General features: G+C 37.7%; 1 protein-coding gene across 3 annotated transcripts; it reads left to right on the top strand.

Annotated features, from left to right (window-relative positions):
• The first annotated feature begins 2,254 nt into the window (after positions 1–2,254).
• NEDD1 (NEDD1 gamma-tubulin ring complex targeting factor) lies at positions 2,255–25,970 on the top strand. 3 transcript variants are annotated; one of them, XM_040062718.2, is made up of 15 exons: positions 2,255–2,319; positions 3,293–3,436; positions 4,897–4,991; positions 6,392–6,508; positions 7,675–7,815; positions 13,234–13,463; positions 14,473–14,674; positions 15,599–15,785; positions 18,314–18,445; positions 18,628–18,669; positions 19,067–19,290; positions 20,029–20,173; positions 20,497–20,653; positions 22,946–23,012; positions 23,712–25,970. In XM_040062718.2, exons 2-15 carry the CDS (start codon positions 3,301–3,303, stop codon positions 23,814–23,816), a joined length of 1,980 nt encoding a protein of 659 aa, XP_039918652.1. In that variant the 5' UTR covers positions 2,255–2,319; positions 3,293–3,300; the 3' UTR covers positions 23,817–25,970. The 3 variants fall into 3 exon arrangements, with proteins under 3 accessions (XP_039918652.1, XP_039918653.1, XP_039918655.1); XM_040062719.2 differs by lacking the exon at positions 2,255–2,319 and adding an exon at positions 2,355–2,468; XM_040062721.2 differs by lacking the exon at positions 2,255–2,319 and adding an exon at positions 3,042–3,091.
• Positions 25,971–26,229: the final 259 nt, after the last annotated feature.

The following is a 26,229-nucleotide window of genomic DNA, read 5'->3' as shown; positions in this document are numbered from 1 at the left end:
GATAGCGGATTCTCTCCGGAGTCAGTAACAGTTTGACCATACTCCCACCGATGCTGAGAGCAAGAGAGCGCAGCTGTCCCCAGCCCCATCCTTTACCTGCCCCCACAACTTGCAGTATCTCCCCCCTTTGATAGAAAACTCCCAGAGACAAAAGAAGGGTAGCCGGGTGCTATACTCCTCTCCCACCTTAACAACTTGTTTTGTTTTTTCTTAAGTACCCGTAAGAACCCAGTAGTTAGTTTCCTAGCAATTTATGGGAAAAAAGTTCTGTAAGTAAATGAAGAAACCCAACCCCCAACCCCCGGAATTAAAATGGGAAAAGAAACAATACTTTTATGTGCAATTTTTTTTAATAAGGATAGTAATAATACAGTTAAAATTATTATATAAACTATTTTTGCCTCTCTTTACCTGTGAATTGCTGACGCTTCCACTGCTTTGACAGCCTTGCACAATTGCTGGGAATGTCCTGCCTTGCACAGGTGGTCTTTCAGCAACAATACCACTTTGGTTTTAAGAGTTGGGCTTCTAACTGCGGTCCTATCTCTACACAGGATACACCAACGTGTCCCAATGGTTCCTTACAAAACCAATAACAAGCACAGCACAGGCACTGGCTTTTGGGGGAAAAAAAAAAAAAAAAAAAAAAAAGCCAGCAAAGGTCCTACCAGCAGGAAAACAAACAAAACAAAACAAACCACCACCAACCCCCCCAAAAAACCCAAACCAAACAACAAAAACCAAAAAACCCCCAACAACAAAAAAACACAAAAACACCCCAAAACCCAAAAAATAATGATAAAAAAACCCCACACCAACTCCCCCCCCCCCCCCCCCCCCCCCCCGATTTAATTGAGGAGCTGTTACAGAATAAAGGAAAACGTCCTGATCATGTTTACTTGAAATCCCTCAAATTTTTAATTGTTGAAGGCTTCAGGGCTTGTCAGGCAGGTGCTCACCTGTCTGTAAAAACAGTTACGCTCCAGAGTGAGGAGATAAAGAAAAAAAAAAGCCAGAGGACATGGTTGTGGTAAAGAAAAGGCTTTAAATTCTTTCTGTACTGAAGCTAGAATGGAATAACAAGTACTGGCCTCAGGAGTGAAACATGGCAGGCTTATCAGCAAATCAGGACTGCAAAATAAAGTGGAGGGAGGGTAGGAGACTTGCAGAAATGCTGAGGATCCCTTAACACTCAGCTGAGAAGGCAGGTGATTGAAGATATAAATTATAACTAATGATTAGTTAATGAGGATTAATAGATGCAATAAAGACATGAGTCCCATTGCTGTAGGGAAATAATGGCATTTTGTGAAACAGTGGCGTGATTTTTTTCCTCCTGATTCTGAGTTCACTTATACAGACTAGATATTAAATGAACTTGGAAAATCAGGACTCCATCAGGAAAGGAAAGTAAATCAGGCATTTCAGCTCGACTGGTTTTGAGGGTACACAGGGTGAAGACTCACTCTGAGGCAGATCTCTACCAGTTTTGCTCTAGGTCCCTCGTCTAATATACCTTTACATTTAGTATATAATTTTGCGTTTAGGGGTAGAAAGCAGGAGTGCAAACACGTATTACCTTAAATAAAGTTCTACCTTTTATTTTATCAGATGAAAATAACAAAAAAGTTCATCCTTCTGTAAAATTCAGCATGACCAGGATAACAGTTCTATTACAAGTCAGGAAACAGATGCAGCAACTCTCTATTACTTGGTGTTAAGAGAAGTAATGTATTATCTGCTATAATTTTTTTCGCTCCGTCGCCACGATATCCCCGTGTCCCAGACGTACGGACATCCCAGATGCCGGCTGGGCGCCTTTTGCTCATCACTGGAATCTGCGTTTCTAATTCGAATCACGGGAGATGCGGCGTTCCTCAAACCCACTCCCGGCGGGTTTATTGCGTGGCCAGCGCCACCTTCCTTCAGCAGCTGCCAGGGAGCGGCTCCGTGCCCGTGCGGGGCCATGGGCCCGTTCCGCAGCGGCCGCTCCGGGCCGGCCCCGGCGCCTGATCCGGGCACGGGGCGGGAGCCGCCGCATGGCCTCTCCGGGCCGCCGTAGCGCGGGGAGCGCCGCGCGGGGGCTGCCGGGACGGGGCGTGTGAACTTGGGCGCGGCGCGGAAAGTCCGGCCGCGAGCGCGCGCGCGGGGCCGGGGTCGCGCGGCCGGGCCCAGTCGGGGCGGAGCCGAAGCCGGGGGCCGGGGCCGGGGCCGGGGCCGGGGCCGGGGCCGGGCCGGGCCGGTTCCTCAGGCGGCGCAGGGCCGGGCCGAGCCGGCGGGGAGAGCAGCGGGGGCTCGGCCCGGTGCCCGCCCGGCCAGGTGCGCAGCGCCGCGGGAAGCGCGGGGCCGGGGCCGCGCGGTGCCGATGCCGTGGGGCGGGGTGCGCCGAGCGGCTCCTCCCGCGGCCTCCAGGGCTGAATTGCGGGGCGGGAAACAAGCGGCTCCGCGGGCTGATGCCGAGTGAAGACGTACGTGGACCCTGAATTTCTTGTGTAGTTTTGCGAGTGTTAACGCTCCCGGCAGTAAGAAGGAATGGCCCGAAGCTGTGTGGAAACGTCCCGCAAACTTTGGCTAAGAGTTGGTTGTGTTTTCAGCCGAAAGGAAGGCTCACGTTTACGGTCCTCGTTTTTTGATAGTTTAAAATTACCAGGAGTAAAAACCTGAGAATCCGCGTTTCAAACCAGGCGCCAGTTGACCTGGCTTTAAGTCTTTAAATGTGTCAGTCAAAATAAGTAGCGGTACATTGTTCTTGGCCTTTTTGTTTTGTAAGGTGCGGTGAAAGGTGACTCACTGTCGCTCGTATTCTACTGTCAGAGGTTTAGTTTAAAGGATTCTCGGATATTTCCTTTGGAGTGGTGAGATGAACGCTGAAATGAATCCCTTAGGTCCATAGTGCCAGCCTGCCCCTACAACAGTTTGATTCTGATTTGTATATCCCCATCTACTGGTGAGAAATGGGTCCCTCACATACTCAGGGCTTCCTGGTAGGCAGCTGTGAACTGTGGAGATAAAAGCTTCATTTTAGTCTCTTGATGCCATAGAGGGGGTGGCTTTGTGAGAGAGGAACCATGCATTTCCTGCAAGAATTCAAGTAAGCAAAAGCTTGGAGTGTCTGCTGTTTTCACTCGTGTATGCAGCTGAATGGTACTAACTGTTTAACACTACAAATTAATGTTGCATTTACCAAGAAAACTTCAACTGTACCATTTAAAATTGTCATTTTGAGTTGTTAGGTTGCCGGGTTTGTTTATTTTATGTATTTTCACTTACTCATTTATTTCTGCCAAAACAGGTGCAACCATGCAAGAAAGCATACGTTTTGCATCATCAGGAGATGACATTAAAATATGGGATTCCTCTTCTTTCACTCTGGTGGAGCAGTTCAACCCACATACGCCCTCACATCCAGTCAGTTCACTGTGCTGGGCCAGCAATAGTATCCTTTACAGTTTCAGCCATATTTCTGCTAAATTTCAGTGGTTTTTTCCTTTCCTTTTTTTTACTGAAGTGTTTGTAAAACACAGGCCTGACGCATTTTGGAGTCTTGTATAAAATTGTTGGTATGCATTTTCACCAGAGTTTTGTGGTTCCCCTTGCTGAAAGGGTTTACAGAATCAGTTGAAGATGGTCAATAATTCTGACGAAGTTTCTCATCTCGGGAACCCATGCTTTTCTAATAGCTGTAATATGCCGGAATTGCCTGCCAACTGTAAAGATTACTCATTTTTTTACTCCAGTAGTTGATTATGATACTTGCCTTCAAGACAGTGCTTAATTAACTGACAAGCTTGAGCAAAACAATTGCTGGTATAGTAAAATTCTATACACAGTATAGTGTGGAAAATTGTCATCAAAGATTTTTTTTCCCTAGTTAAAGTATGAGCAAAAAAGTGAACACAATTGGAACACAAATGAATGTTTTAGCTATGGAGCCTGCAGAGAATTTGAAGCACATATATGATGTATATGTATACACACTTTACTTGTTTAGTAAACTTTATCTACAGACTGTCTGTCTTATATGCTTTCTTCTACCAAGTCTCCTTTTCATCTCCCAGAACTGAAACAATGAAGTACCTTGCTTTGTAGACTTGTCAGCTTGTTAGAGATAAAGTATTAGTTCTGGTTCTGCATAGTTCTGTAAAATTATACAAAAGTGCCTTAAAATAATGAAAGCAATAGCAAGCACTACTCTGCCTGCTGGTTCTCTTGTGTTAAATCTAGCCAATTAACCTCTGTTACTCTTAAATGAGCAAATACAATGGGCATTGGCCTGAGGACTGAGTGATTACTCAATTTGTGTGGTGGCGGTGCAGATGCAGTTTCCCTGCTCTGTAGTTCTATAAATGTTCTTATTACTTTGGGTACTTGGTTTCATAAAAGGTTCTTTTTGGGCTTTTGTTTTTCTTTTCTCAGTACAGAGAGGGAGAAATTGACAACTGCTCTTTGTACTCTAGAAACTGTATGGTGAAGTAGTCTAACATTTGTCATGACCAGGGTCATTCTTTAAATCCATAGTCTGCTAACAGCAACAGACATTCCTTTGAAATAGTGATAAATGGGGCTCTTACTTGAGGGTGTGGGGAAACAGAACTGTTGACTGGATAAGCTGCCCTAGTGGTAAAGAGCTCTTAAATTATACCTGGCAGATATTTCTCATCTTTTCTATCAAAGAAATTGCTGTCTCTCTTGTATTGGCAAGTAAGGACTGTAGTAAATTCAAGATCTTCTTAATGAAAGCTTGGAAAATAGCCTTATGTTTCTGTTTCTAGGTCCCTTCAAGGTACAGTGCTTCAGACTGTTTAGCCAATCTGTCTTGTGTTCAGTAGGGAAACTTCCTGTTGCTTTTATTAATCACCAGTATCCTATAATTAGGCTCCTTAACTTGTGACAAAGATAGATACCTGGCCACTGCTTCTGCTGCTGGTGATAAAATAGTTGTTTCAAGCTGTAAAAGCAAACCTGTTTCACTCTTTGAAATAGCTGAAGGGGTAAGTATGCTTTTCCCCTCATATTTTTTCTTGTTCACTTTGTATCCTGCATGTTTTACGTCTGTTCTGCATATTTGGGTCAATTAAATTTTAGAATGATTAGAATTATGACGCATATATAAATACGTTTCCGTGTGTATTGTTAAACACATATAAAGAGTGGGGGCAATAGTGCTTTTAAAACGGTTGTGTCAGTAAGAAGATACAGATGCAGTTACACCAATGTGATAACTTCAGGCAGTCAGTGGTTCAGATGTGATCTAATGTGTAGGAGATGGAATAGCTCAAGTTGGAACTTAATTTTCCAACTTGATCTGTCAGTAGTGTGCATGCCTATGAATTGTACCCTGGAAAACATAAGAATCTATTTAGAGGTTGTTCTTGGAGTGTACATGTGCCAGCTCCTGGAATTGCAAGAAACAAGAGAATTTGTGTTGTGTTCATGGCTTTTTTTTCCCCCCTGTTAAATGGAAGTCTGACACTTCAAAAGGCTGGACTTAGTTTTAGAAGTGTCTCTTCACATGGTCTTTTAAGTAGCTTATTAGTGTTCTTAAACTATTCTAATTATTCTCCTTGGATAGCTGTTGTAATTCTAATTTGGACTGGAAATTTTCTGAAAAGTTGTTCAAACCTTGCTTTTAGGGTGGAGTGTTTGTCCTGAAGATTTCACTAAATTTGATCTATAACTAATGCAATTCCTTTCAATTTTATCATATCAGTAATTAGATGGACTTGTTTTTTCTTCACTCAGATCTTGAGAACTTAAGTCAATTTTCAACGTGATGGAATGGAATAATAATTTGTCCTCAATGTAGGCCTATCATTAAGACTGACTTTTTTTTTTTTTCCAAAAACTGGTGCTTCATTGATTATTTTAAAAAGAATCACTTAACCGAATTATGAGGTTTGCTGCTATAATATTCTCTGTAATGTTTCGGGAATGTGAAGTGTGTAACTTAGACAACTTCTTGATTTTCTTCTAAAGAGTTTTTTTTCCTTAACTTAGGATTTAAAAAAAAAAAAAAACAAAACCAAAAACCTCAGTACCTGAATAAAATACTTTGAGTGCACTTTACAGAGCTATAATTTAAGGGGAAAATGCATATTGGAGGAAAAGGTGCAAAAAAATTTGAAATGGGAACAGGGAAATGTGACTATTTGAAGATTTATTAATTAATGTACTTACATTTTAAAGTATCTTCAATATATGTCCAAACTGGACTTGATTTTATATGCCTTTTGATAGGAAATGGCAGTAGAGTATGATTAGGTCTGTCTATTCCCACAAATAGTGGGATTATTTGTGCTGATGAAAATGAAAACACATCAATATGCTTTGAAGTAGATTTGAATAAATCCCTCAATTATCATTATCATACTTTTTATTCTTTCTCCATTAGGCAAAACAGACCTGTGTGAGCTTGAATTCTAGTTTTTCATATCTTGTCAGTGGAGGCCTTGATAACACAGTTAATATCTGGGATTTGAAGTCCAGAAAGATTTACTGCAGCCTAAAGGTAAGTTTGACTGAGGAAGAGCTGTAGCTTTCTGCTCCCAGGTTTTGCTGCTAACTGTGAAAAATATACTTTCTCTAAGTCTAATGTCTGTAGGATCAAAGTCACAGGAGCTAGCAAACATCTGGGTCTTATTCAAGTTTGTGTTCTTTTATGTGCTATAAATAGCAAATTCAACAAACACATAGCTTGGTGTTTTCAGAGTACAATTTTATAATAATATATGTTTAAATTTTCAGAATAGAATTTTGCAAATTTTTATGGGTATTGTCTGATGGGGATTTTTTCCAGGAGTTGCATTCTAGGGAATTGCTGTTTCTGGTATGTTGAATGCGAAAACGTTTCTGTATTTGTGGAATATTATAGCAGAACTAATGTTGTGCAAAACTGGGAGATGGTTGTCTTCTAACTGATCTAGTATGAATTCTTCAAAACTTTTTTATGATGCATGAAAAGTAGGATGGTTTAGTGTCTTTCCCAGATGCCTTCAGAAAATGGTTTGCCCTTATTTAGAACCACTGTTTTAAGAGGCTGTGAAACTTCAGCTCTGATTTATTATTTTTTTCTTGGACTTTCAGAGTTGTGGTTGGACACAAAACCTCTTGGTAGCCAATACAATACTTTAAATATCTATTCCTAGCTTTTGGGTTAGAAGTACTCAATTGTCTTCCCCTACACAGTAATATAGGGGAAAAATAGTATGTTCATTATACACAATATCATTACTGCAAATGACTGTACTGAAAAGCTTTGGTAAATATATGTGTTAGTGCTAAAAGTGACCAAAGGGGAAGTTATCAGTAGTACATAGCTTTAATAAAAAGTATTTTCAAATATCACTGGCTTCTGGGAGACTTTACTTTTAAAATAATGTTCATAATACCTATGGTAAATATCTCTGTGCTTGTCTTATTAAAGTACTGTATATAATTATGTGATCATCTTTACTAATTTATTAAAACCACCTAATGCAAACAATCAGGGTGGTTATGACTGATCTTTGGTTTGTTTTGCTCCTGTTTTCTGTGATACTCCACAAAAACTCTTAAATCTTTTAAAATGTTACAGATGGTCAGAAAAAATCAAGCTGAAGTTTTTTTTTTTTTTTCAAAAGCATAAATTAGGAAGAATGTCTTTAACACTCTTCCTTTAACCTCCCTTTCCCACAGGAGCATAAAGATGAAGTCACATGTGTTGCTTATAATTGGAATGATGGCTATGTTGTTTCTGGATCTTTGAGTGGTGAAATCATCCTACACAGTGTTACCACCAATTTATCAAGTAGTCCCTTTGGTTATGGCAGCAGACAGGTAGGTTCTCCGTGTTAAGCTCTTTTCAGGTACTAAGCTTAATTTGCAGTCTTTAGAAATTGAAAGTACATATCAAGAGCTTTTAAGTTTTGGTATTCTGTTTCATTTTAATTTTTAAGAGTGCCCTTAAGGAGAGGAGAAAGCAGACCACTGCGTGCATTATAGCCTTAAACACTAGGTAGCATCAAAATACAAATTTATCAAGTGCTTTTTTTTTTTCTATACAGGTCACAGCAAATTTTACTTGGTAGGCACTGACTCCTCAAGGACAAACTTTTAGATATCTTAGAAGGGATTAAAGCACAGTTGGCTTTACAAACTAGGATTTCAATTCACCACTCAATGTGTATTGTTGCAGAGGGCAAAGGCCATGCAGCCTGGGTTCTAATTTATTCAAAGCTATCTGTACAGCAGGGGTGAGTACAAGCCTGTGTTTGGAAATAAGTTTATTTAATCTGGAGATTAAAATTACACAGCTGCTCAAAGAGAAAAGTAATGAGGTTTTGTCTTACCTATTTAGGTGTTTAGTTAGTATTTGGGAGAACCAGTTTGAAGGAAGATTGTGCACAAGGAAAACACAAAGCATATGTACTACTTAGGAACCTTGGTAGGGTTTGCCACTGCAATTCCTTTCGGCAGACTCAAAAGGTATTAAAAGAATTAGTTGGTATTATAAGGGGAATTCCCTTGATATAAGAGCATTTGCAGTAAAAATGAGCTATGTTTTCCCATTGGAAATTCCAATGTGTGCTCTTAGTGAGAATCGTTTTGTCTTATGGATAGCTATTTGTTTGAGTTCTAGGCATGCTTTTGTTTTTTACTGAATCATTTTTACAGAGGTAGGAGCTGCCTAGGGGATGCAGAACTGTTGCTTTGGTCCTGAACCTGACCTTTAATGTTGCAAGGAATGCTGACTTGTGATTTATTCCTTTTCTGTTACCGCAACAGATTTTTCAGTCTTAGACTGCAGATAGTGTCAAATTAAATTCTTCTCCTGTCTTGCACAAGCAGTATAACGTGGTGAAAGATCTCTTACAATCTCATAGCATCTCGGGAATTATGGTGTACTTTCTGATGAAAAATCTCTGCTAAATTCAAACTATCTCTGCTCCTAGGTGCTGCAGTGTCTTTGATCCATTGCCAATCTCATACTTATATTGAAGCAAAATTCTACTTCATACTTGGTTTGATCTTAAAAATCCATCTATATAGTCAAGTCATTTTTCTGATTTGATTGTTACAATCTTATGAAAAATGTGGATGTGAGGCAGGAGCTGCAGGGAGGTCTGATGCCTTGAGCGGCTACCTGTAAGAGAGGCTAGACAGTGTTAAAGGAATAAAGTAGGCATTTATTAAAAAGACCATTTATTAAAAAGAGCCTGGCTGTGGCTCCACCCAAGATGGATACCCAATCACGAGTTTTCACACTTTTTAAAGTTTTGGTCCATTTACATATTGGGGTTAATTGTCCAATTACAGCTTCACGTTAAGAAGTCCCATCCTCCGGGTTTGCTCTCCTCAGTTCACTGTTATTTATACTTTTTGGGCCAGAACCTGTAATGGTGTCATTGGTTCTTGGGCTGGAAAAGGATTGTTTTGTCTAACTAAACTGTGAAGAGAACTTGCTAACACTTTATATGAAGTTCGGTGTTACATACCAATGCAGTACAGAATCTAGAAAATATGAAAGGTAAAACTTAAGGCATCAGGTCCGTGGCTGGATTATGCAGCTGAGGTGAATATCCAGAGTGGGGACTATGTTGCTAGTTAATAGGAAAATGAAGAAATTCTTGTGAGGATGATTTGCATGAATCTGTTTGATTATTCAATTCTTTCCACCAGAAAGTGATTTAGGAGTAAGAGATATGCTGTGAATAACTATTTTGTCAGATGAAATCAAGAAGTGTGCTGCAAAGCTGAGTAACATTTAGGATGGATAAAGCTATTTGATGTGTTAAAGTAATTGCAAACAAAGAGCTCTTGTTCACATTCTAAAGTGTCTATAACCTTTTCTTAGGGGGAGTAGTTACTTGATTATCGCTTTCATTTTAAATGGAATTGAGCTATGATTTTGTAATGAGTTTGCTAGTTGGATGTCCCATATTCCCAGCTTGTCTTTGATCCTAAAAATGTTCTTTACTTTTATGTACAGAAATGGCTTTATTATTGTTTTGGGTTTTAATTGGAGATTTGATTCTGCGGTGAAGCAAATATCCAAAGACATGTGTAATTCTGTTAAATTTAAAAAGCCTTTACTTGAGTTATAGCTTAGGGGCCGGGTTTCCTTAAGAGTAAACTTGAACAGATAAACAGTCTATTATACTGTTTGATCCTGGCACTAGTTTTCTGGCTTAGAAAGGATCACCACTCCATAGAAACGTTTTTTAGAACTGAGGAATGTGAAGTCTAACTAACCCTGTAAATTTTAGCTTGTCTCTGATTCAGCATGATGGAATGTTGTAGTTTCTGTGCCAGTTAATTTCTCATGTTGTGTAGATTCTACAAGTACTAGAATAGCCCAAGGTTGCAGTGCTTTCTCTGACTTTAAACAAAGTTCTTTTCATTGGAGCATTGGCCTATATTCTGTTAATTGATTTTCATTTAGAACACTTTTGTGTTTTATTAGAATTGAGTTCTTGCAGAGTTGTTTGCAGATCCCATAATTTGTCTTTGCTATTGGCATTAATTTAGACTACCAGATTCTTATCTGCTCGCTGTTGTGAGGATAAATTAAGATTTGTTTCAAAATATAACGTTTGTTCAAGTCTTCACTGTCTGGTGCAATTCTCCTAGCAACAGGATTTAGTTTGGCTGTTTGAACAGCTGGCTGGTTTGTAAAGGAGTGTGATGGATTCTGGCCACTCCATATAGTGAAAAGTTTGTCAGCTTTTAAAGCTAAAAGTGGGGTGCAGTGGTAATATGGGGAATGTAGGCATATGAAAGAAAATGGAGAACTTGCCAAGATCTGGGCGATTAAAAGGATAAAGGAGAAAAGAAAATGGCTGACTTGGTAGGATAGCAAGGGAAGTTTGAGAAGAGCTAGAAAATAGTAATCTTGGTGGACAGAAGTGAGAAAATAAAACATGAGCAGATGCCACAGCAGTAAGGAGGAGGTATTTGGAGGTGAAAAATTGAAAGAACTGTGAGGGTCAGGAATATTTCCCATGTCGATCCTGTTAAAGCTGTTACTCCTGAATCTCTCAGTATTTTTTTCAATGTAAACAACAGAAGAATTATGATAAAATTGTGACCAGTAGAGAACCATATTAATGATGAAGAGTTGTACTTGTTCCTATTTGAATATGCAGTTGAAGGTGCCACCTCTTTAAAGCAGGTTGAAGCAATTTGGCTTCCAGCGAGATGCACAGTACAAGTGCTGGAAATAATGCTGGAAGAATATGAAGCAACACGTATCTCTATTAAAATGAAGTTAAAAGACAGAAATAGGATAAAGGCCAGTACATGGTGTGGTCTATGCCAGAATAAAACAATAGCTTTTTGAGAACATTTTCAGGCAAATAAAATATAAGATTGGATACTCATTGGACTGGACTTGAGTAAAGTACTTGATTCAGTGCTTTGTGAGAAAATAGATAGGAATGGTAAGAAACTCATTATATTGATAAACCAAACAAATATTTTCCTTCATTATCCATCTTGTTTAATATTTTCAGTAGTGCTTATGATAGTAGAAATAAGGTCAACAAAACTGGGGAAGGGCCTGGAGCACAGGCCTTGTGAGGAGCAGCTGAGGGATTTCAAGTTGTTCAGCCTGGAGAAAAGGAGTCACAGGGGACCTTATTGCTCTCTACAACCACCTGAAAAATAGGTACTAGCAAGGTGGGAGCTGGTCTCTTCTCACAGGTAACAAACAATAGGAGAAGAGAAAATGGCTTTAAATTGCACCAGTTTAGATTGGGTATTAGAACAAAATTCTTCTCTGAAAGGGTAGTGAGGCATTGAAACAGGCTGCCCAGGGAAGCGATGGAATCATCATCCCTGAAAGTATTCAAAAAACACATAGGTGTGGCATTTTGGGACATGGTTTAGTGGTGAACATGGCAGTGCTGGGGTAAGGTTTGGACTTGATCTTTGAGATCTTTTCCAGCCTTAACAATTCTGTGTTTCTAGTTAGAGCTATGATGAAACTCAGTGAGAAGGCATTTGCCCATAAGAGAGGATTGTGTCAGTATCAAAAAATGGTTGAAACTGTAGACACAGGAATAACTGTGGCAGACTAGAAATCAAGATACCAGATTTAGGGGACAACTGAGGCTCTTTTAGAGTAGGATTTCAAAGCTCTCAAGGGAAAGAGTTGGATTTCGTAATATAAAATGACAATGATCTTAAAAAAGAAAGTACAATATAAAATGACAGACTTAAAAAAGAAAATACAATCTAAGATATTTTGGGGTGGGGATTTACAGTATAAACTGGATGAAATGTTACTGCTGTTGCAAAGAAAGTAACAAAATATTTTGCAGATCATAAAATATTTTAGTTGTCTATGTTCAAGAAAGATTCATACTGGGAGAGTTGCAGAAAGACTGATGGTACTGAAAAAACAGTCCTGAGGAACTCTAATTTTTTTTTTTTTTTTTTAATAGCAAAATAAAGCCTGAAGGAGGCTTTATTTGAGCTTTATGTGAGCTTGCTGTTCTTTAAAATGGGATAGCAGCACTGAGGAGTTAGGAAACTGTTTAAGTGTAAGGGCATTATGGTCACAGGTGTAAATAGGTGCAGATGGGTCTTAAGTAACATTAATTAGGACATTGAGTACTGTAGAATTATAGCTTCTGAAACGTCCTCTGAAACAAAATATCTTTTCTGAAAGGCACGTTCCTAGATTACCTGCTTCTGCAATAGCAAGGCTGCGTGTGATAAACTACACATTATTCTCTTCTGTGGTCTTAGTCCGCAGGTTGAAGTCTGTTCTGCAGGACCTACATACTTGCTTAACTCTGGAGCCTGTGTGTCTTATCAAATTGGCTGATACCCAAGTACCTCAAGTCAGTGAAGGGGAATTAAGTTTAACATTCTTGCCAGAAGACTCGTTGGCAAAATAATGTTCCTTTTCACTCCTTTAACTTTAGATGTGATATGGTTTTTTTTTTTTTGTATGAAGCTATTATATTTGCTGAAAATTTAAGAAACTTTCCTGGAAGTTTCATTTTTCTTCTCCATTATTTTGCTGATCAGCTCATATGGTACCCTGTAATAGTAAAAAAAGTCTCCCCCCCAACAGCAAAAATGGCATTGTAACGCAAATTTATTTTTTTCTGGTTTTACTATTTATATTTCAGAGATGAAACCTTTGTAGAATACTTTAACTTTGTATTCCTAATCTATGTCTTTAAAAATAATTTAATGTCATGTTTAATATTTGTATTAAAATTAATTTTTATGTCTGTTTTACAGCCTATTCGACACTTGAAATATTCATCCTTTAAGAAATCCTTGCTGGGCACTGTTTCTGACAGTGGAAATGTAACTCTCTGGGATGTAAATAGCCAGAACCCATATCATAATTTTGAAAATACTCATAAAGCACCAGCCTCAGAAATCTGCTTTTCTCCAGTCAATAAGCTGCTGCTTGTAACTGTAGGTTTGGATAAAAGAATTATTCTCTATGACACTTTAAGTAAGAAGTGAGTATTTTTGATTAACCTTGTGAGTGAGTAACCTTTTGATTTTAGAAGATTCCTTATTTGGGTTTTATAAACTTAAACAACTTTACAACTTTAAAAAACTTGCCTAATTGTGGCTTAAATTATTTCATTCAGCCCCCATGCAGAATGGTTGAAGTGGCTGACATATTGCTGCTGGAAAACCTGTTCTATAGTCCATTTTGCTAAGTTAACAAACAAACAGTTGAAAAACCCCAGGGCATGTGGGATCTAACTGAAGTCCAGCTTATAGGTGATGTTCTCCAGTGCTTGTCTATGGGTTTTTCTTGTTGCTGGAGAGCAGTTAACTTCTGTGAGGGGCAGTACAGCCTGTGGGCATCTTCAGCCACCTGCACTTAGCTTGCCTGCTTTTCTAGTTAAAGTAACAGATGGAACTGTGCTGCACAGAACTGCTGAGAAGGGGGAGAATGTTAGATGAAAAAGCAGGAAAGGTGGGACACAGGTGATGGGACTTTGGTAAGATAGCAAGTGATTTTGTGAGACATTGGTTTTAGCGTGAATAGTGCTTTTACTCTAGCTGAATTAAAACAGGAGTCTGTTTGTATGTTGGAAGGATGTTGCAGAGGGATGTAAACTAAGACCTGAACTTTTTCCCAGAGCTGTGGGAAGGATAGAGTTGATAGGATTGGGAAGCTAAAGGATGAGAGGATGTATGTAGTATGAGGCTGTAAATGATGATACCAGTAAATAATGTTGGTGTTTGCTATTGAGAAGGCAATGTGATCCAGTTCCCATGAAGTCTTATGGGGCATATGCAGGGTTTTTTTTACTAAGTATGAAATGCTTAGTGTAAGCCTAATCTATGTTTCTTAAAATAGTTCACTGAATTTACTTGGCACTGGAGAAGTTTAAGTACTGATCTGTAGCCGAATTACAAAAGTTTAAAAATATATATATATAGATATTCTGTGTTGAAAAGTCCAACTTGTGAATTCTAAAAGATTCCTCCTGTCCTTTCTTGTATTTGAAGGTTACTGACAACAATTGTAGCTGATTTTCCTCTGACCACAGTAGACTTCATGCCTGATGGTACTACTTTGGCTATAGGATCTTCTCGTGGAAAGATCTGCCAGTATGACTTAAGACAACTGACATCACCAGTGAAAGCAGTTACTGCTCACAAAGGCTGTGTGAAATGCATACGTCTTCAGTTCAGTAGCACTTTTTCCAAGGTATTTTTATTGTTCAGTATGCAGATTAATGAAAGAAAAGCATAAGTTTAAGTTTTAAAAGAAGTTAGTATTCACTGTCTAAGCATTACAGATGCCAACAAAATTGGATCATACCAACATAGGAATTAGAAACTGCGTAGCCTTAACTGCTGTTTTAGGCATTGTTAATGTGCAGTTCCCCCCACTCCTGGCCTCAGTTTAGAAATAAGTGGAACTTAAAATCTTCCAGGTTTTCGGCTGTGCATATGCTGCCTTTGCAGATCAGTTTGTGGCACCTCTGGTTATTTGTGGCAGTAGCAGAAAGGTCTGTAATGGCCCTTCTGCTTAAGGAGAAGACACAGGGCTGCTCATCTGAAGATATTTTGCATGTCCTATATATGGACTTTTGCTAGCACATATAAACAGTGGAGAAGTTAATTAAATAATAGAGAAGACTTAAGAGGTTCTTCCAAGATATAATTAGACTCTACTATATCCAGAAACCCTGTGCTTTAAGTTAGTGAACACTGAGAGAACTTTTGAAATGGATTCTTTACCACCCTGAGACTTTCCTTCTCCTCTAGCACGCTTGTTGCTAGTGGTCAACTATTCCTGTAAAATTTGCAGTCCCTAATAAGTCTTTTTTCTGCTATATCTAAACCCGGGATTAAAATTGACTCATGCAGGGTCACTCCATTGTTACATTGTTGCTATCCTTCTAGAGGTCCTCACAATATCTATATGATAATACGGATGTTTCCCATGCTCTTTGAAGTTCCATGAGGATACCTTTTTTTATATTTGTAAAGGCATATCTCCTAGGCAACCTTTGCAACTTGAACTGATTTCTTTTATTGTTTTTAAAAATGAAAGTATATTGTCTTGTATTTTTACTTCTGGCTGAAGAAGTAATAACAGAAGTAATTGGTTCTATTTTTTCTTCAGTCTAACCTCACAGGTTCTTCAAATAAACCTGTGTCCAAAAGAGTGGAAGAAAAAGCTGGTAGTAATCGTGGAGGAATTCATAATACTGGCATCAAAAACATTGCCTCTCAAGCATCAGCAACAGTTTCCTCTCATCTTACATTGACAAATGAGAATAAGGGAGGAGACATTTTTCAGGAGAAAACAGGTAATGTTGTGTTCCTCCTCTTCCATAGTAGGCATAATGTGGAAGATGGAAGCAATGTTTTGTGTTTCAACTGTTACAGTATGAAAATTTCACTGAGGGAAGGGCATTTTTTAGGAAGTACTGTGTGTATGTGCATGCACATACATATACTTCTTTTCCTCCCCACTGCGTTTCACGTGCTGTAAGACTGTAGGAGGTAAATTGGGTCCTACTATAAGATTAAGACCCATGAAGTCTTGAAATTGTGGTGGTACTGTGGGACTGTCCTCTTGCATTCTGGCTTCTTGCGGATTACGTACATAATGTAGTTTCTGATGCAATGTCTGCATGGAATGCAAAGCTAAAGATTTGTAATTCTGTTAACAAAAAGGAGTAATGGACCTCATCCAAAAAAAACCCAAAACAACAAAACCACCGAAGGGAAACACAGGAAAAAAAAGCAATCTAGTTCAAAAACCCAAGTGACAACTGAACTTTATTTTTGTGAGAGGCATGATTCCAGTATCACATGGTTGGAAAGATGCTAAATATAGTTGCAAATATGATTAGTTGTATAACTGTACTTGCTATTTATGCTTCTGAAATTAACAAGTTCTTTGTAAGATTCTGAGCATTCCAAAACTACCACTGCATGAAATGTACTCTTAAAGTTTTATTTAATTCAAGAGTTCTGAAAATATCAAATCAGTAACACTGGCAGTTTGATTCTTGAAAAAAATCCTCAATCCATCTTAATGTAACAGCGCTTTCCCCCTCCCTTTTAAAATAAGGAGAAATACATTTAGTAACAGTAATTAGGCAATAAGCCACTGCAGTCCATAGGGATGTGTATTAATGACCTCCCTTGGGTATGCAGTGAAGTAGAATGTTTCCTGTGTATGCAAGAAGTGCTGCTAATCAACATTACTGGATGGTGTGGAAAATTTTATTTTGGTTAAAATATACAATTTATTTTCTTTATTTGAAGGTGTAATGGCTGTTACCCCTTAAAGAGGACCATGCAAAATAAATAAATGCTTTAAGAAAGCAAAGGCTTACCAAGCAAAACAGTTTTCCTTAATCTGAGTGTTCACTTTAAAAGTAAAGACTTCTGAGTACTCCAGAAGATATACAGTCTTTAAGGTTTAAAATGGGAATGGATGAGATACCACAGACTTCATTTGTTGTCTGGAATTTTTTCTAGAACCTGTTCATGGGATTTAACTTTGGAGAAATAAGGGGCATTCGGTAAAGTCATCTGATAGTACATTTAAACAAAAATTGAGGCTTTCTGTTACAAATATTTTTAAGATACAAAAGTATAAATGAAGTCAGAATGTGATGAGAAACTTGGATATACTTTGAGCTGGCTTCCCATAAACTCCCATTCAGCAGCTGTTCTCTGCTTTAGGTACCTTACTACACTTAGATTACTGGAAATGGGTAAAAGTACACAAGGTATTTTGGCCCAGTTTTAGGTTACACTTTTTCCACATAGATACTCTAAGTTCTGACACAGAGATTGGTGCTACACTTCTGATTTGACTTAGTATACCAAGTGTTCACTTAACTAGCAAGTGGAATCTTATGTTAGTGTCACAATTGACACATCTGAAGGAGTGAAAAATATAATACATCAATACATTTAAATGTGAAATTGGAAACATGACTCAAGTTCCACTTAATGTATATACTTGGACATGATTAATTGTGGTCACCCACACAGTCATATTTGGATTACTTCAGTAAGTAATCCCACATAGAGAAATACTTACGGGTTTTATGAACATTTTGTGAAATTATGAAAGTTATTTTGATGGCTGTCTGAGCAGTTCTATTCAATTTTCTAAAAAATGCAGTTTGAATAATTACTGGGGAATTTTCTGGACTTAAGATATGCTTGCATTCTTCAGACAACTGTCCTTGGTACCATGCTTATAAAAGTTAACTTTTTTTCCGCCCTGGATTGGATTAGGGATGAGGCTTGAGGGTAGAGTGAGGAAAGGTCTAGGAACAAGTTTGGTTGGGGTTTTTTTGTCTGCAATTGTAACTCCAATTTGATTTTCTAATATTAGAATATATAAATTGATTTTCTAATATTAGAAATAAGCAGAGAATATCAACACTAGGTAAGCTTTCATATAACGTCCCTTGGATGCTTAATGGCAAGCGCAGTACAACAAATTTTTCTTCTTGCAGACCAAATTTAAATTTTTATCATCTGCATGTGGTTACCTTATTAGCAGAAGGTGAAGTCACTAGTTTTCACTTCACTTGATCCACCATAAAATTGCTGCACCCATCATATGGATTTTTCTGGGTGGGTTCTCCAATTTTGCAACCCTTCTCTTGAGCTTTTAGTTGTAGTCACCTTTGTTGACAGCCAAAATGACAAAGTTAAAATTGACCCTCTAACTGGCATCTGCAGACAGTTCTGAAGTGCTTACTGGACTTGCCAATTATCATGCTTAGTGTGAGATTGTTTAGCCATAATGTATGTTATTTTTGGAAAAGGTCAATTACTAACTGAATTGTATTTTCCTTTGAAGGTTTTCCCCATAGTTCCAGCTTGGATGTCATTCCATCTAAAGAAACAGATCATGGGAAACGTGCTGAATTAAATCATTTTGATAATTTGGGTCGAAGTAGTTTAGGAGATGTGTTTTCTCCAGTCAGAGATGGTAAGTTACTAACACTGTATAGAATTTGTAAAGCACCATTTGTCTGCATATAGTGTGATGAAATGTAATTTGTGTCTTATTGACTGCTGTACCTACTTGATATTTTAATTTGTCTTTGATTATGAACTCGATGCAGTGATACAAATAAACACTTCATTTGTCTGTGTTCTGCTATTTTGTAGATATTATTGCAAATAAAGTGACTGAAGATCCTCAAGGAAACGGTAAGTGTATGCCAGTGATGGGTCTTTGAAGGTCTGTGGTACTTCTCACACGCTGATTTTGTCATGCCATTGAAAACAAACAAACAGCATTTCTGGAAATTCTGACACATTGAGAGACACAGCATGGTAACAGAAGTCAAGACTATGGTCCTAAAGTGATTGTTTCTTTTTGTTTATACAATATATAGTGATATGCAGAGGCTTTTCATGTTTTATTGCTTTTATAAGGATGGGAGCACCATAAGTGGGACGGAAGGATGTAGTTTTTGTGGAGTAGATTTTTTTGTGATTTCTTTTGTCAGTCAATTTTGTATGAGCGTGCAGGCATTTTAATTGTGGGATAGATTTGGTGTGTGTTTATTGACCTGTGTGTTTTATCTTTCTCTTTTCATTTTAGGCCTGGATTTCCAATCTTACCCATTTGGTTTGGATTTTCTCCCACAGCTGACCACTGCCTTTCCAGTAAAAAGAAACCCAGTGGGCAGTAGTGCACAAGGGACACAGTCTAGCCCATTACATGCACTTGTGGGATCTCCAATTAAAGAAGAAGAGGAACATCCGGAGACTGACTCTAAGAAAATGAGTCTTGGAAAACAAGAATCGATAGAGGCCTTAAAGCAGGTATTCTTGTTATGAGTGGTCGTTTTAGAATTTTCACAGAATATTACTGCTCGAAGGAAAAAATCCTGAATAATGCGCCATCTGATGTTATTTTGCAATTCTGTTCACTTACTATCAAGACAAATCTATAAAACCTAGTGTGATTTAGGTCAATTGGCATTCAGCAGTGGAAGATAAATCTATGTTTGTCTTAAATAAGATCTGGTTACATAAGTTACCATGAAACAAAACAGATAGCCTGAGGAGTACTTAGATTTTTCTAGAAAATCAAGAAGGATCACTAGATTGTTGCACCAGTATGATTGTTGTTTGTTTGATCAATTCCACCCTTTTCTGTCCCTGTTCTCAGTCTCCCTCTTTTTCTTGAGATATCTTTGATATGTTTCTGCACAAAGCTTTTGTATTATGTACAATACTTTTGTATTGCTTTTGAGAAGTCTGCATTTGCTAGGAGTGATACAATGTAGTCACAACATTTTTGATGTGAAAATTGGAGGCCCCCGCCTTTTGCACTTGCTTCTGTGTGCCCACTTGAGGCAATTTGAAATGTTTTAGCAATCAGTTTTTCAGTTATTTTGCTAGGACTAGGAAATGAAAAGCATGTATTTCTGAGCAGATTCCTAAATGCAAAAATGTTTGAAATTGCATTTTGGAAAATGTAGTCTTCAAGTGCAATGAGACAATTTTAACAAGTAGATTTCATCTTTAAAATAAAAAAAAAATAATTTTTGTCGTCAGGTTTCAAAATCAAGCTTATCAAGCATAGAACCTATAACTTTAAGTTCTCCGCCGTCGTCTGCTCCTGATGCAAATGAGAAACTAATAAAGAATATTCAGGCCCATCCTGCATATGATCTACCAGTAAATGGTACTACCTCAACGAGTAAGTTGATAATTTTTGTCCAGTTCTAGGTGTGGTTGATTGTAAACTGACGTTTAAGTGAACTGATAAAATGGACTTAGCACTAAAAAAGAATATCTGATCTCAGTTCTTAAAATCGAGCCATCCCCTCCTAGAGGATATCTAGTTGCCTTTGAAGAGACTCATTCTAAATCTGTTTTGGTTTTTTTTACCATGCAATATTTGAAGTAAAATAAATAAATAAATATTTTTAAAGAAAATATCAGTGTAATGTGGTATATGAGGGGTTTTTATTTGTCTTGAGAGTTCTCAGTATTTTATTTATTTTATTTTCAATTATAAAGGTTCAAAGATGGTATCACCTGTCACTGCTGGAGTTGCAAGTTCATTGTCAGAAAAAATAGTAGAAACCATTGGGAGTAGCAGACCAAATGCACCTCTGACGGCAATTCAAATAAACTTCATTCAGAATATGATACAAGAAACAATGGATGACTTCAGGTACTGGTATTCCTTCAGAGTGTTGTTGCTTTCAATGACATATTTTCTTAATGAGCAGTTTCAGCATCTGCTTAAACAAATTTCTCTTCAGATTAGAAAATTATACTATTTATAGCCCTATTTTTGAAAAACTAGGTATGAAACTTAGTTTTTAATAGCTCTGATTAGACCGATGCCTCCGAGGGCTGTTGGTGTACAACTTTGCTGACGTTTCCAGAATGAGTGAATATTTCTCCGATGGTAAATTTAGTCTGCATACTGAGGTCTCTACTCCTTTCCTGAAGCCTTGCACTGATTTCTTTCCCTCCTTGCTCATCTCCCTATCCCAGCAGGAGAAATTTCAAGTTGACAGTGAGGAGAGTTTGACATAGCCAGTTGACTTGTATTGGCTTTGATTGTTGTTACTTGGCATATGTGAGATAAAACTGCGTGTGTGTATTTCTGCTGGTGGAGCTTAGCACTGGAGTAACATCTGTGCTGTAAGTGATGGTCAGTGTCAGCTTACTTTGTGGATATCTAACCAACATTCCAATTGTCTTGAAAGAAGTCAAATTAGTACGGTTCTATTTAGAGTGGAGTTAGAAGAAGGTGAAAAAGTTAAGAGAATCTTTCCTAGGGGATCTCTTCCCAACCCGTGTTTAAGATGAAGTAGGTTGAATGGAGATGATGACGTATTGCTGGGCAGGGGAAATGCTGCTGTCTTGATGACAAAAAGCGAAACAGAACTAGCTTAGTAGGTCTGTGTACCATGACTGTTCTGTGTCTACCAACAGAAGAAATATATCAGATGTTATTTAATGTCTTTACATAATTATAGTATGGTAAAACTCCCCTGGGATTTTTTGGCAATAAACAGTCATCTAATGAAAACGTGTAATTGATGTAACTTAAAATGCAGTCTGTGTATTGCAGATGTGTTTTCTTTAAAGTCTGTGTTCAGGCATGGCAGAGTTAAAAGTTATGCTTGCCAGTCTTTCACTTCCAGTACCTGAGATCTGGAGCCTTAAATATTGTTTCTCCTCTGACCTATACTTTTTGCAGTGGCTGGAAGGCTGTGCTGGCTCTTTTCCCAGTTGTAAGTTGCAGATACATTTAAACATCATAAAAGGTGGTTAGTACTGGGGTCAGTAAGAAGAAAGAGAACTATTGTAAGCTTCCCATTGATGTAACTACCTTTCAGCTGCTGGAATCTGAGGAAAGGATTTTTATCTTCGTTGCCTGAAATTCATTCCTCTTCAAGTAATGGTGGGGAGGACCACAGACTTTCAGGAAAGGATCAGGAATAATATATAAATTCACTTGGTTCTAAAAAGGTGTTTTCTTCTTGATCACCCTGTCTTTGGGAGATAACTTACATCTTTGGATTTATAGGATGCTAGCTGTCATGTATACACTTGATACATCTATACACTTGAAGATTGCTTCCAGCAGGAGTTAGTTCTGTAGCACAATAATCTGTGGAAAGTGGAGATTCCTTTGGGTTTGCTGTATGTTTGAGGAAAGGAAAATGAAGTAAGATCTGTGTGTGTCCACTTAAGAAACGCCAGGCCAGTGGTACCCACAGCACAGTACTCAGTCCCAGACAACTGCATTGTGCTGCACTGTTCAGGAAGAACTTGTGAGCTTGCCTGCTTTTCTGTGAGCTGTCCTCCTTGTTCTTCCTTGGCTCCTGGAGCTATTGTAGTAATATCATGATCAGAAGCTATTTTCAAGCGTGTTTTTTGTAGCGTGGAATGATGGTCCATGAATTAACAAATTCACATCCATTTCGCAGACAACACTGCCACTGCTTTTTATATAGATTAACATGGATTATTCCATGGATTTGAGAATAATGCATCACTTACCACAGTTGATGTTTTGGGCCTTTTTATGAAAGAGTGTTGAAAGTCATGTACTGAAAGGTGTATCTTCAAGTACAGATAAGTATCTTTCTCTGCACGGATTGTGATCAAGGGATTGAAAATTAGCTCCGATTGGTAAAAAATGAGAGGAGCTTATAGCTTGCAACTAAGAAAGAATCTTGATACCACCATGTATATATTTGTGTTTCTAAACTGAAAAGTTGTACATCTTCTTATGTGCTGAAATAAATTGGTACTTATGAAAATCAATGTCATAACAAAAGTATTCCAAAATAAGCAGTAGAGGGGATTATGTTTCATGATCTAAGGGTTTCTAGACTTTTTATGAGAGGGAAGGTGAGGAATTGTCGTTTTGGATGCTGAAGGTATAAGAGAGGCTGCCTCCGAAATAAGTCTAAGCATTGTCCTTTTGCAATTCTTCCCCCAGAGAAGCGTGCCATCGAGACATTGTGAATTTGCAAGTGGAGATGATCAAGCAATTCCATATGCAGTTGGTATGTACAAGGACCATGATGGGAAGTGTATTCAGTTTTCAATTTTGGTAATACCGAGGCATGCCATCTTCTCTCAAAAGTGAAAATCTATTTCGTTTATTAAGACCAAGAAAGGGAGGATTTCCCGTGAAGAAAGGGGAAGTATGAATGGGAATCTCTTAATTTGTTTGGTTTTTTTTTTTTTTTTTTTTTATTAATAAAGTGAACCTAGGAGTTGAGTAGGCATGAATTTCATATTTCAGGAGTTAGAAACAAATTCAGCTGTCCTTTGGAAAGGGCCAAAGGCCGAGGTAGGAAGAGAGTAGATGGAATTCAAACAGAAAGCTTCAACTGTAGATACTCTAGGCATACTGAGTTGTTCTGTATTCTTTAGCTTCACCTTTTTATGAATATTTGTTCTTTTGATCTGCGTTAAAAAGACCTTGTCTAGTTTCTGAGCATTTTAATGGAATCAGCATTAGTAGATTCTCATCCTGAAGAACTGCAAAATATCCTTTGATAAAATATTCACTAATGTATTAATGATCAAAATACTGTATGTTAGCATAAAAGGGAGAATCTTACTTTTCTTATCAAAAGTTTTTTTAAAACAGAATTATCTACATTATTTCATTTTTAAAAGAAATATGAAAGTTAATAGGATAAAACTGGAATTATTAACTTTATTATTACTGATTGTGACTTTTTTTTTTCCTGTAGAATGAAATGCATGCTTTACTTGAAAGATACTCTGTAAATGAAAGCTTAGTAGCTGAAATTGAGAGACTGCGAGAGGAAAACAAGAGACTGAGGACTCACTTCTGAAAGATTTTTACATTGCTAATTTTATTAGTGTGAACTTGCTACAGGTCGTGTGCGGTCTCTGACAGATCATCTATCATCTCTGAAGTATTGTTTGAAGACCTGTTGCTATTTTGAACATGAATCTATTGTTATAAATAACTGGTGTGTGAGATACTATGTGTAATTATAAAATTTGTAGCAGATAGGCACTGTATAAAGAACATTTGCATCCTCGCTGACCACCTTGCAACGCAGCCTTCTAACAGAAAAACTCAAAGGACAAGTACGGTATTGGAGTTTTAGCAATAGGTAAAGTGCCTTTTCGTAAAAACCAAACCAGGACAGATGCTTTCACTGTAAGAACTTTTTTATATATACCTACTTTTCTATCTGTCTTTTTATTCTACTGCTGTCAAAAACAATCACTACAGCTTGCCTTTCAGATACTTCCCTCGAAGAAAAAGGAGAGCAAAAGCTCCTCTTTTGCACAACATGGAGTCTTGTTTACAAAGAGCTGGAAAGTACAGTAGTCAGTTAAGTTTATTCAGCTGGCCACTCTTCTGTCCTGAGTAAAACTAGAGCTTGAAAGTATTCCCAGATTTGGTGCCACAATCTTTCTTAATGAATTCATAAGTTTGTTGTTGCAAATGCTACATCAACAGCACAATGAGATTTTTTTGTTACTTCGGCTGTGAACCTAGAATTCTTTTTATTTACATGTATTTGAATGTTGTCATAGCTTGTCTGATTTGAATGCAACTTTAGTCTTCAAAATGTAAGTATATTAATAATATAGCCATTAATAATACAGCAATATGTAATTGAAGTCTTTCAGTCTGACTCAAGCACCTTTTGTGCCCAACCTCCCCTTCCATTGGTAGTGAACAACACTTAATATTGAGCTGTTGTGTTGCAGTTTTGAGTCGTGTTGGTTTAGCATTATTGTGGCCTTTTTCAGATAGCTGCATACCAAATCTATTATCTTGTGTTATTAACAATCATTAAAGAGAGATCATTACTTCAGTAGCATAATGGTATCGTACTGGTATGAATTAAACATTTCTGAAATGAAGCTCAGTAGGAAGTCCTGACTATTGAAGTGCATGGGATATTTGGCTTGGCCTTTATTTTGCCAAGAAGATGAAATTAAAACCTCAATTTTAAACTACTTTTGATATCAAGTGAAATTTTGAAATTGAGTTAAAAATTTCTCTGAAAGACTTCTTCTACAGGTGCTTCTTGCTATTTAAGTTTTTCTGGTGGCTTCTTAATTTTCCCTCTAATATTTGCTTGTTTCTTTTCACAAATTCAAAACTCAAGGAAAGACTGAAGAACAGGCAGGTTAATTATTTGCAACATCTAGTGTTTAAACCCATGATGACACTCTGCTACTAAATGAGTAGATAAATGAAAGCCATAATATATAGTGTAACTTATTTTTATACATTGCAAAACTAAAGAAACAAACATGTCTATAACTTTTCCTTATCTCTAACTTTTTTTAAGAAAGAGACTTCCTTTTTTTGATGTCATTTAATGAAAAACAGTCTTGTAGCAAAATGAGGGTGTTCAACTAGCCTTTACTATTAGGGAAATTACTTTAAATGTCTGTAGTTCTACTGCTTTTATAAGCTTTATAAAATATTTCAGTATCACATATAACTTCATATTGAAAGGAAGCAAAGCAAGTTGGGGTTCTTTTATGGACTGTGAACACACAGTGTAGACCTTGACACATAGACCGCACAGTTCATGAAGACAGTAGTAGCTGAAGGTAGCAAAAATATCTTAGCATCCTTCTTTGTATGCTTTCCAGTATTAATGAAGTAACCTTGCATATCTCCATCTCTTGATTTGTTCAAGTGTTCTTACTGGTGTACCTGGATGACAGCAGAGAATTAGACCATTGTCTTGGGTATTTTGCTTTTACGTAATTTGTTTTCCTGGCTCTGAACTGTATAATGTTTTTAATTCCCAGATGGAGGTGACTATGGTAAGAATGATTAAAAAGATTTTTAGGGCTTTTGTCCATACCTCAGGATTACTGTAGTGCAAGTGGCTGCACATGGTGTGGGGAGACCCACTCTGCCTATCACTATGAGGGTATGTCTTGCCTTGTACACTCTCTGATTTGTATGTTAAAATAAAGCTTGTTTTCACCTTTTTGAGAAAAAAGCTGTGGTGACCTTATTAAAGAGGATAATCTGTGTTGTAATTGTTATGCCTCATCAGGCACCATCTACCTGAAATTTTGGAGTAATCTCTCTTCTGGCTCTGTGGCTTCGTATAGACTGTCCAATCATTTCCACAGAAATGTTCACAATACCTCATGCTCTTGGAGTAAAGGACAGATGAGCTGTTCCCACTTCCAACTTGAAAACTGTGACAATTATGCCAGAGCAATCATGTTCATAGCTCAAAATGATGTTCAACC

The sequence above is a fragment of the Hirundo rustica genome, chromosome 4, assembly GCF_015227805.2.
Source record: "Hirundo rustica isolate bHirRus1 chromosome 4, bHirRus1.pri.v3, whole genome shotgun sequence".
Classification (NCBI taxonomy): domain Eukaryota; kingdom Metazoa; phylum Chordata; class Aves; order Passeriformes; family Hirundinidae; genus Hirundo; species Hirundo rustica.
The sequence above is the reverse complement of the archived record's forward strand: the minus strand, read 5'-3'. Positions and strand labels throughout refer to the sequence as shown.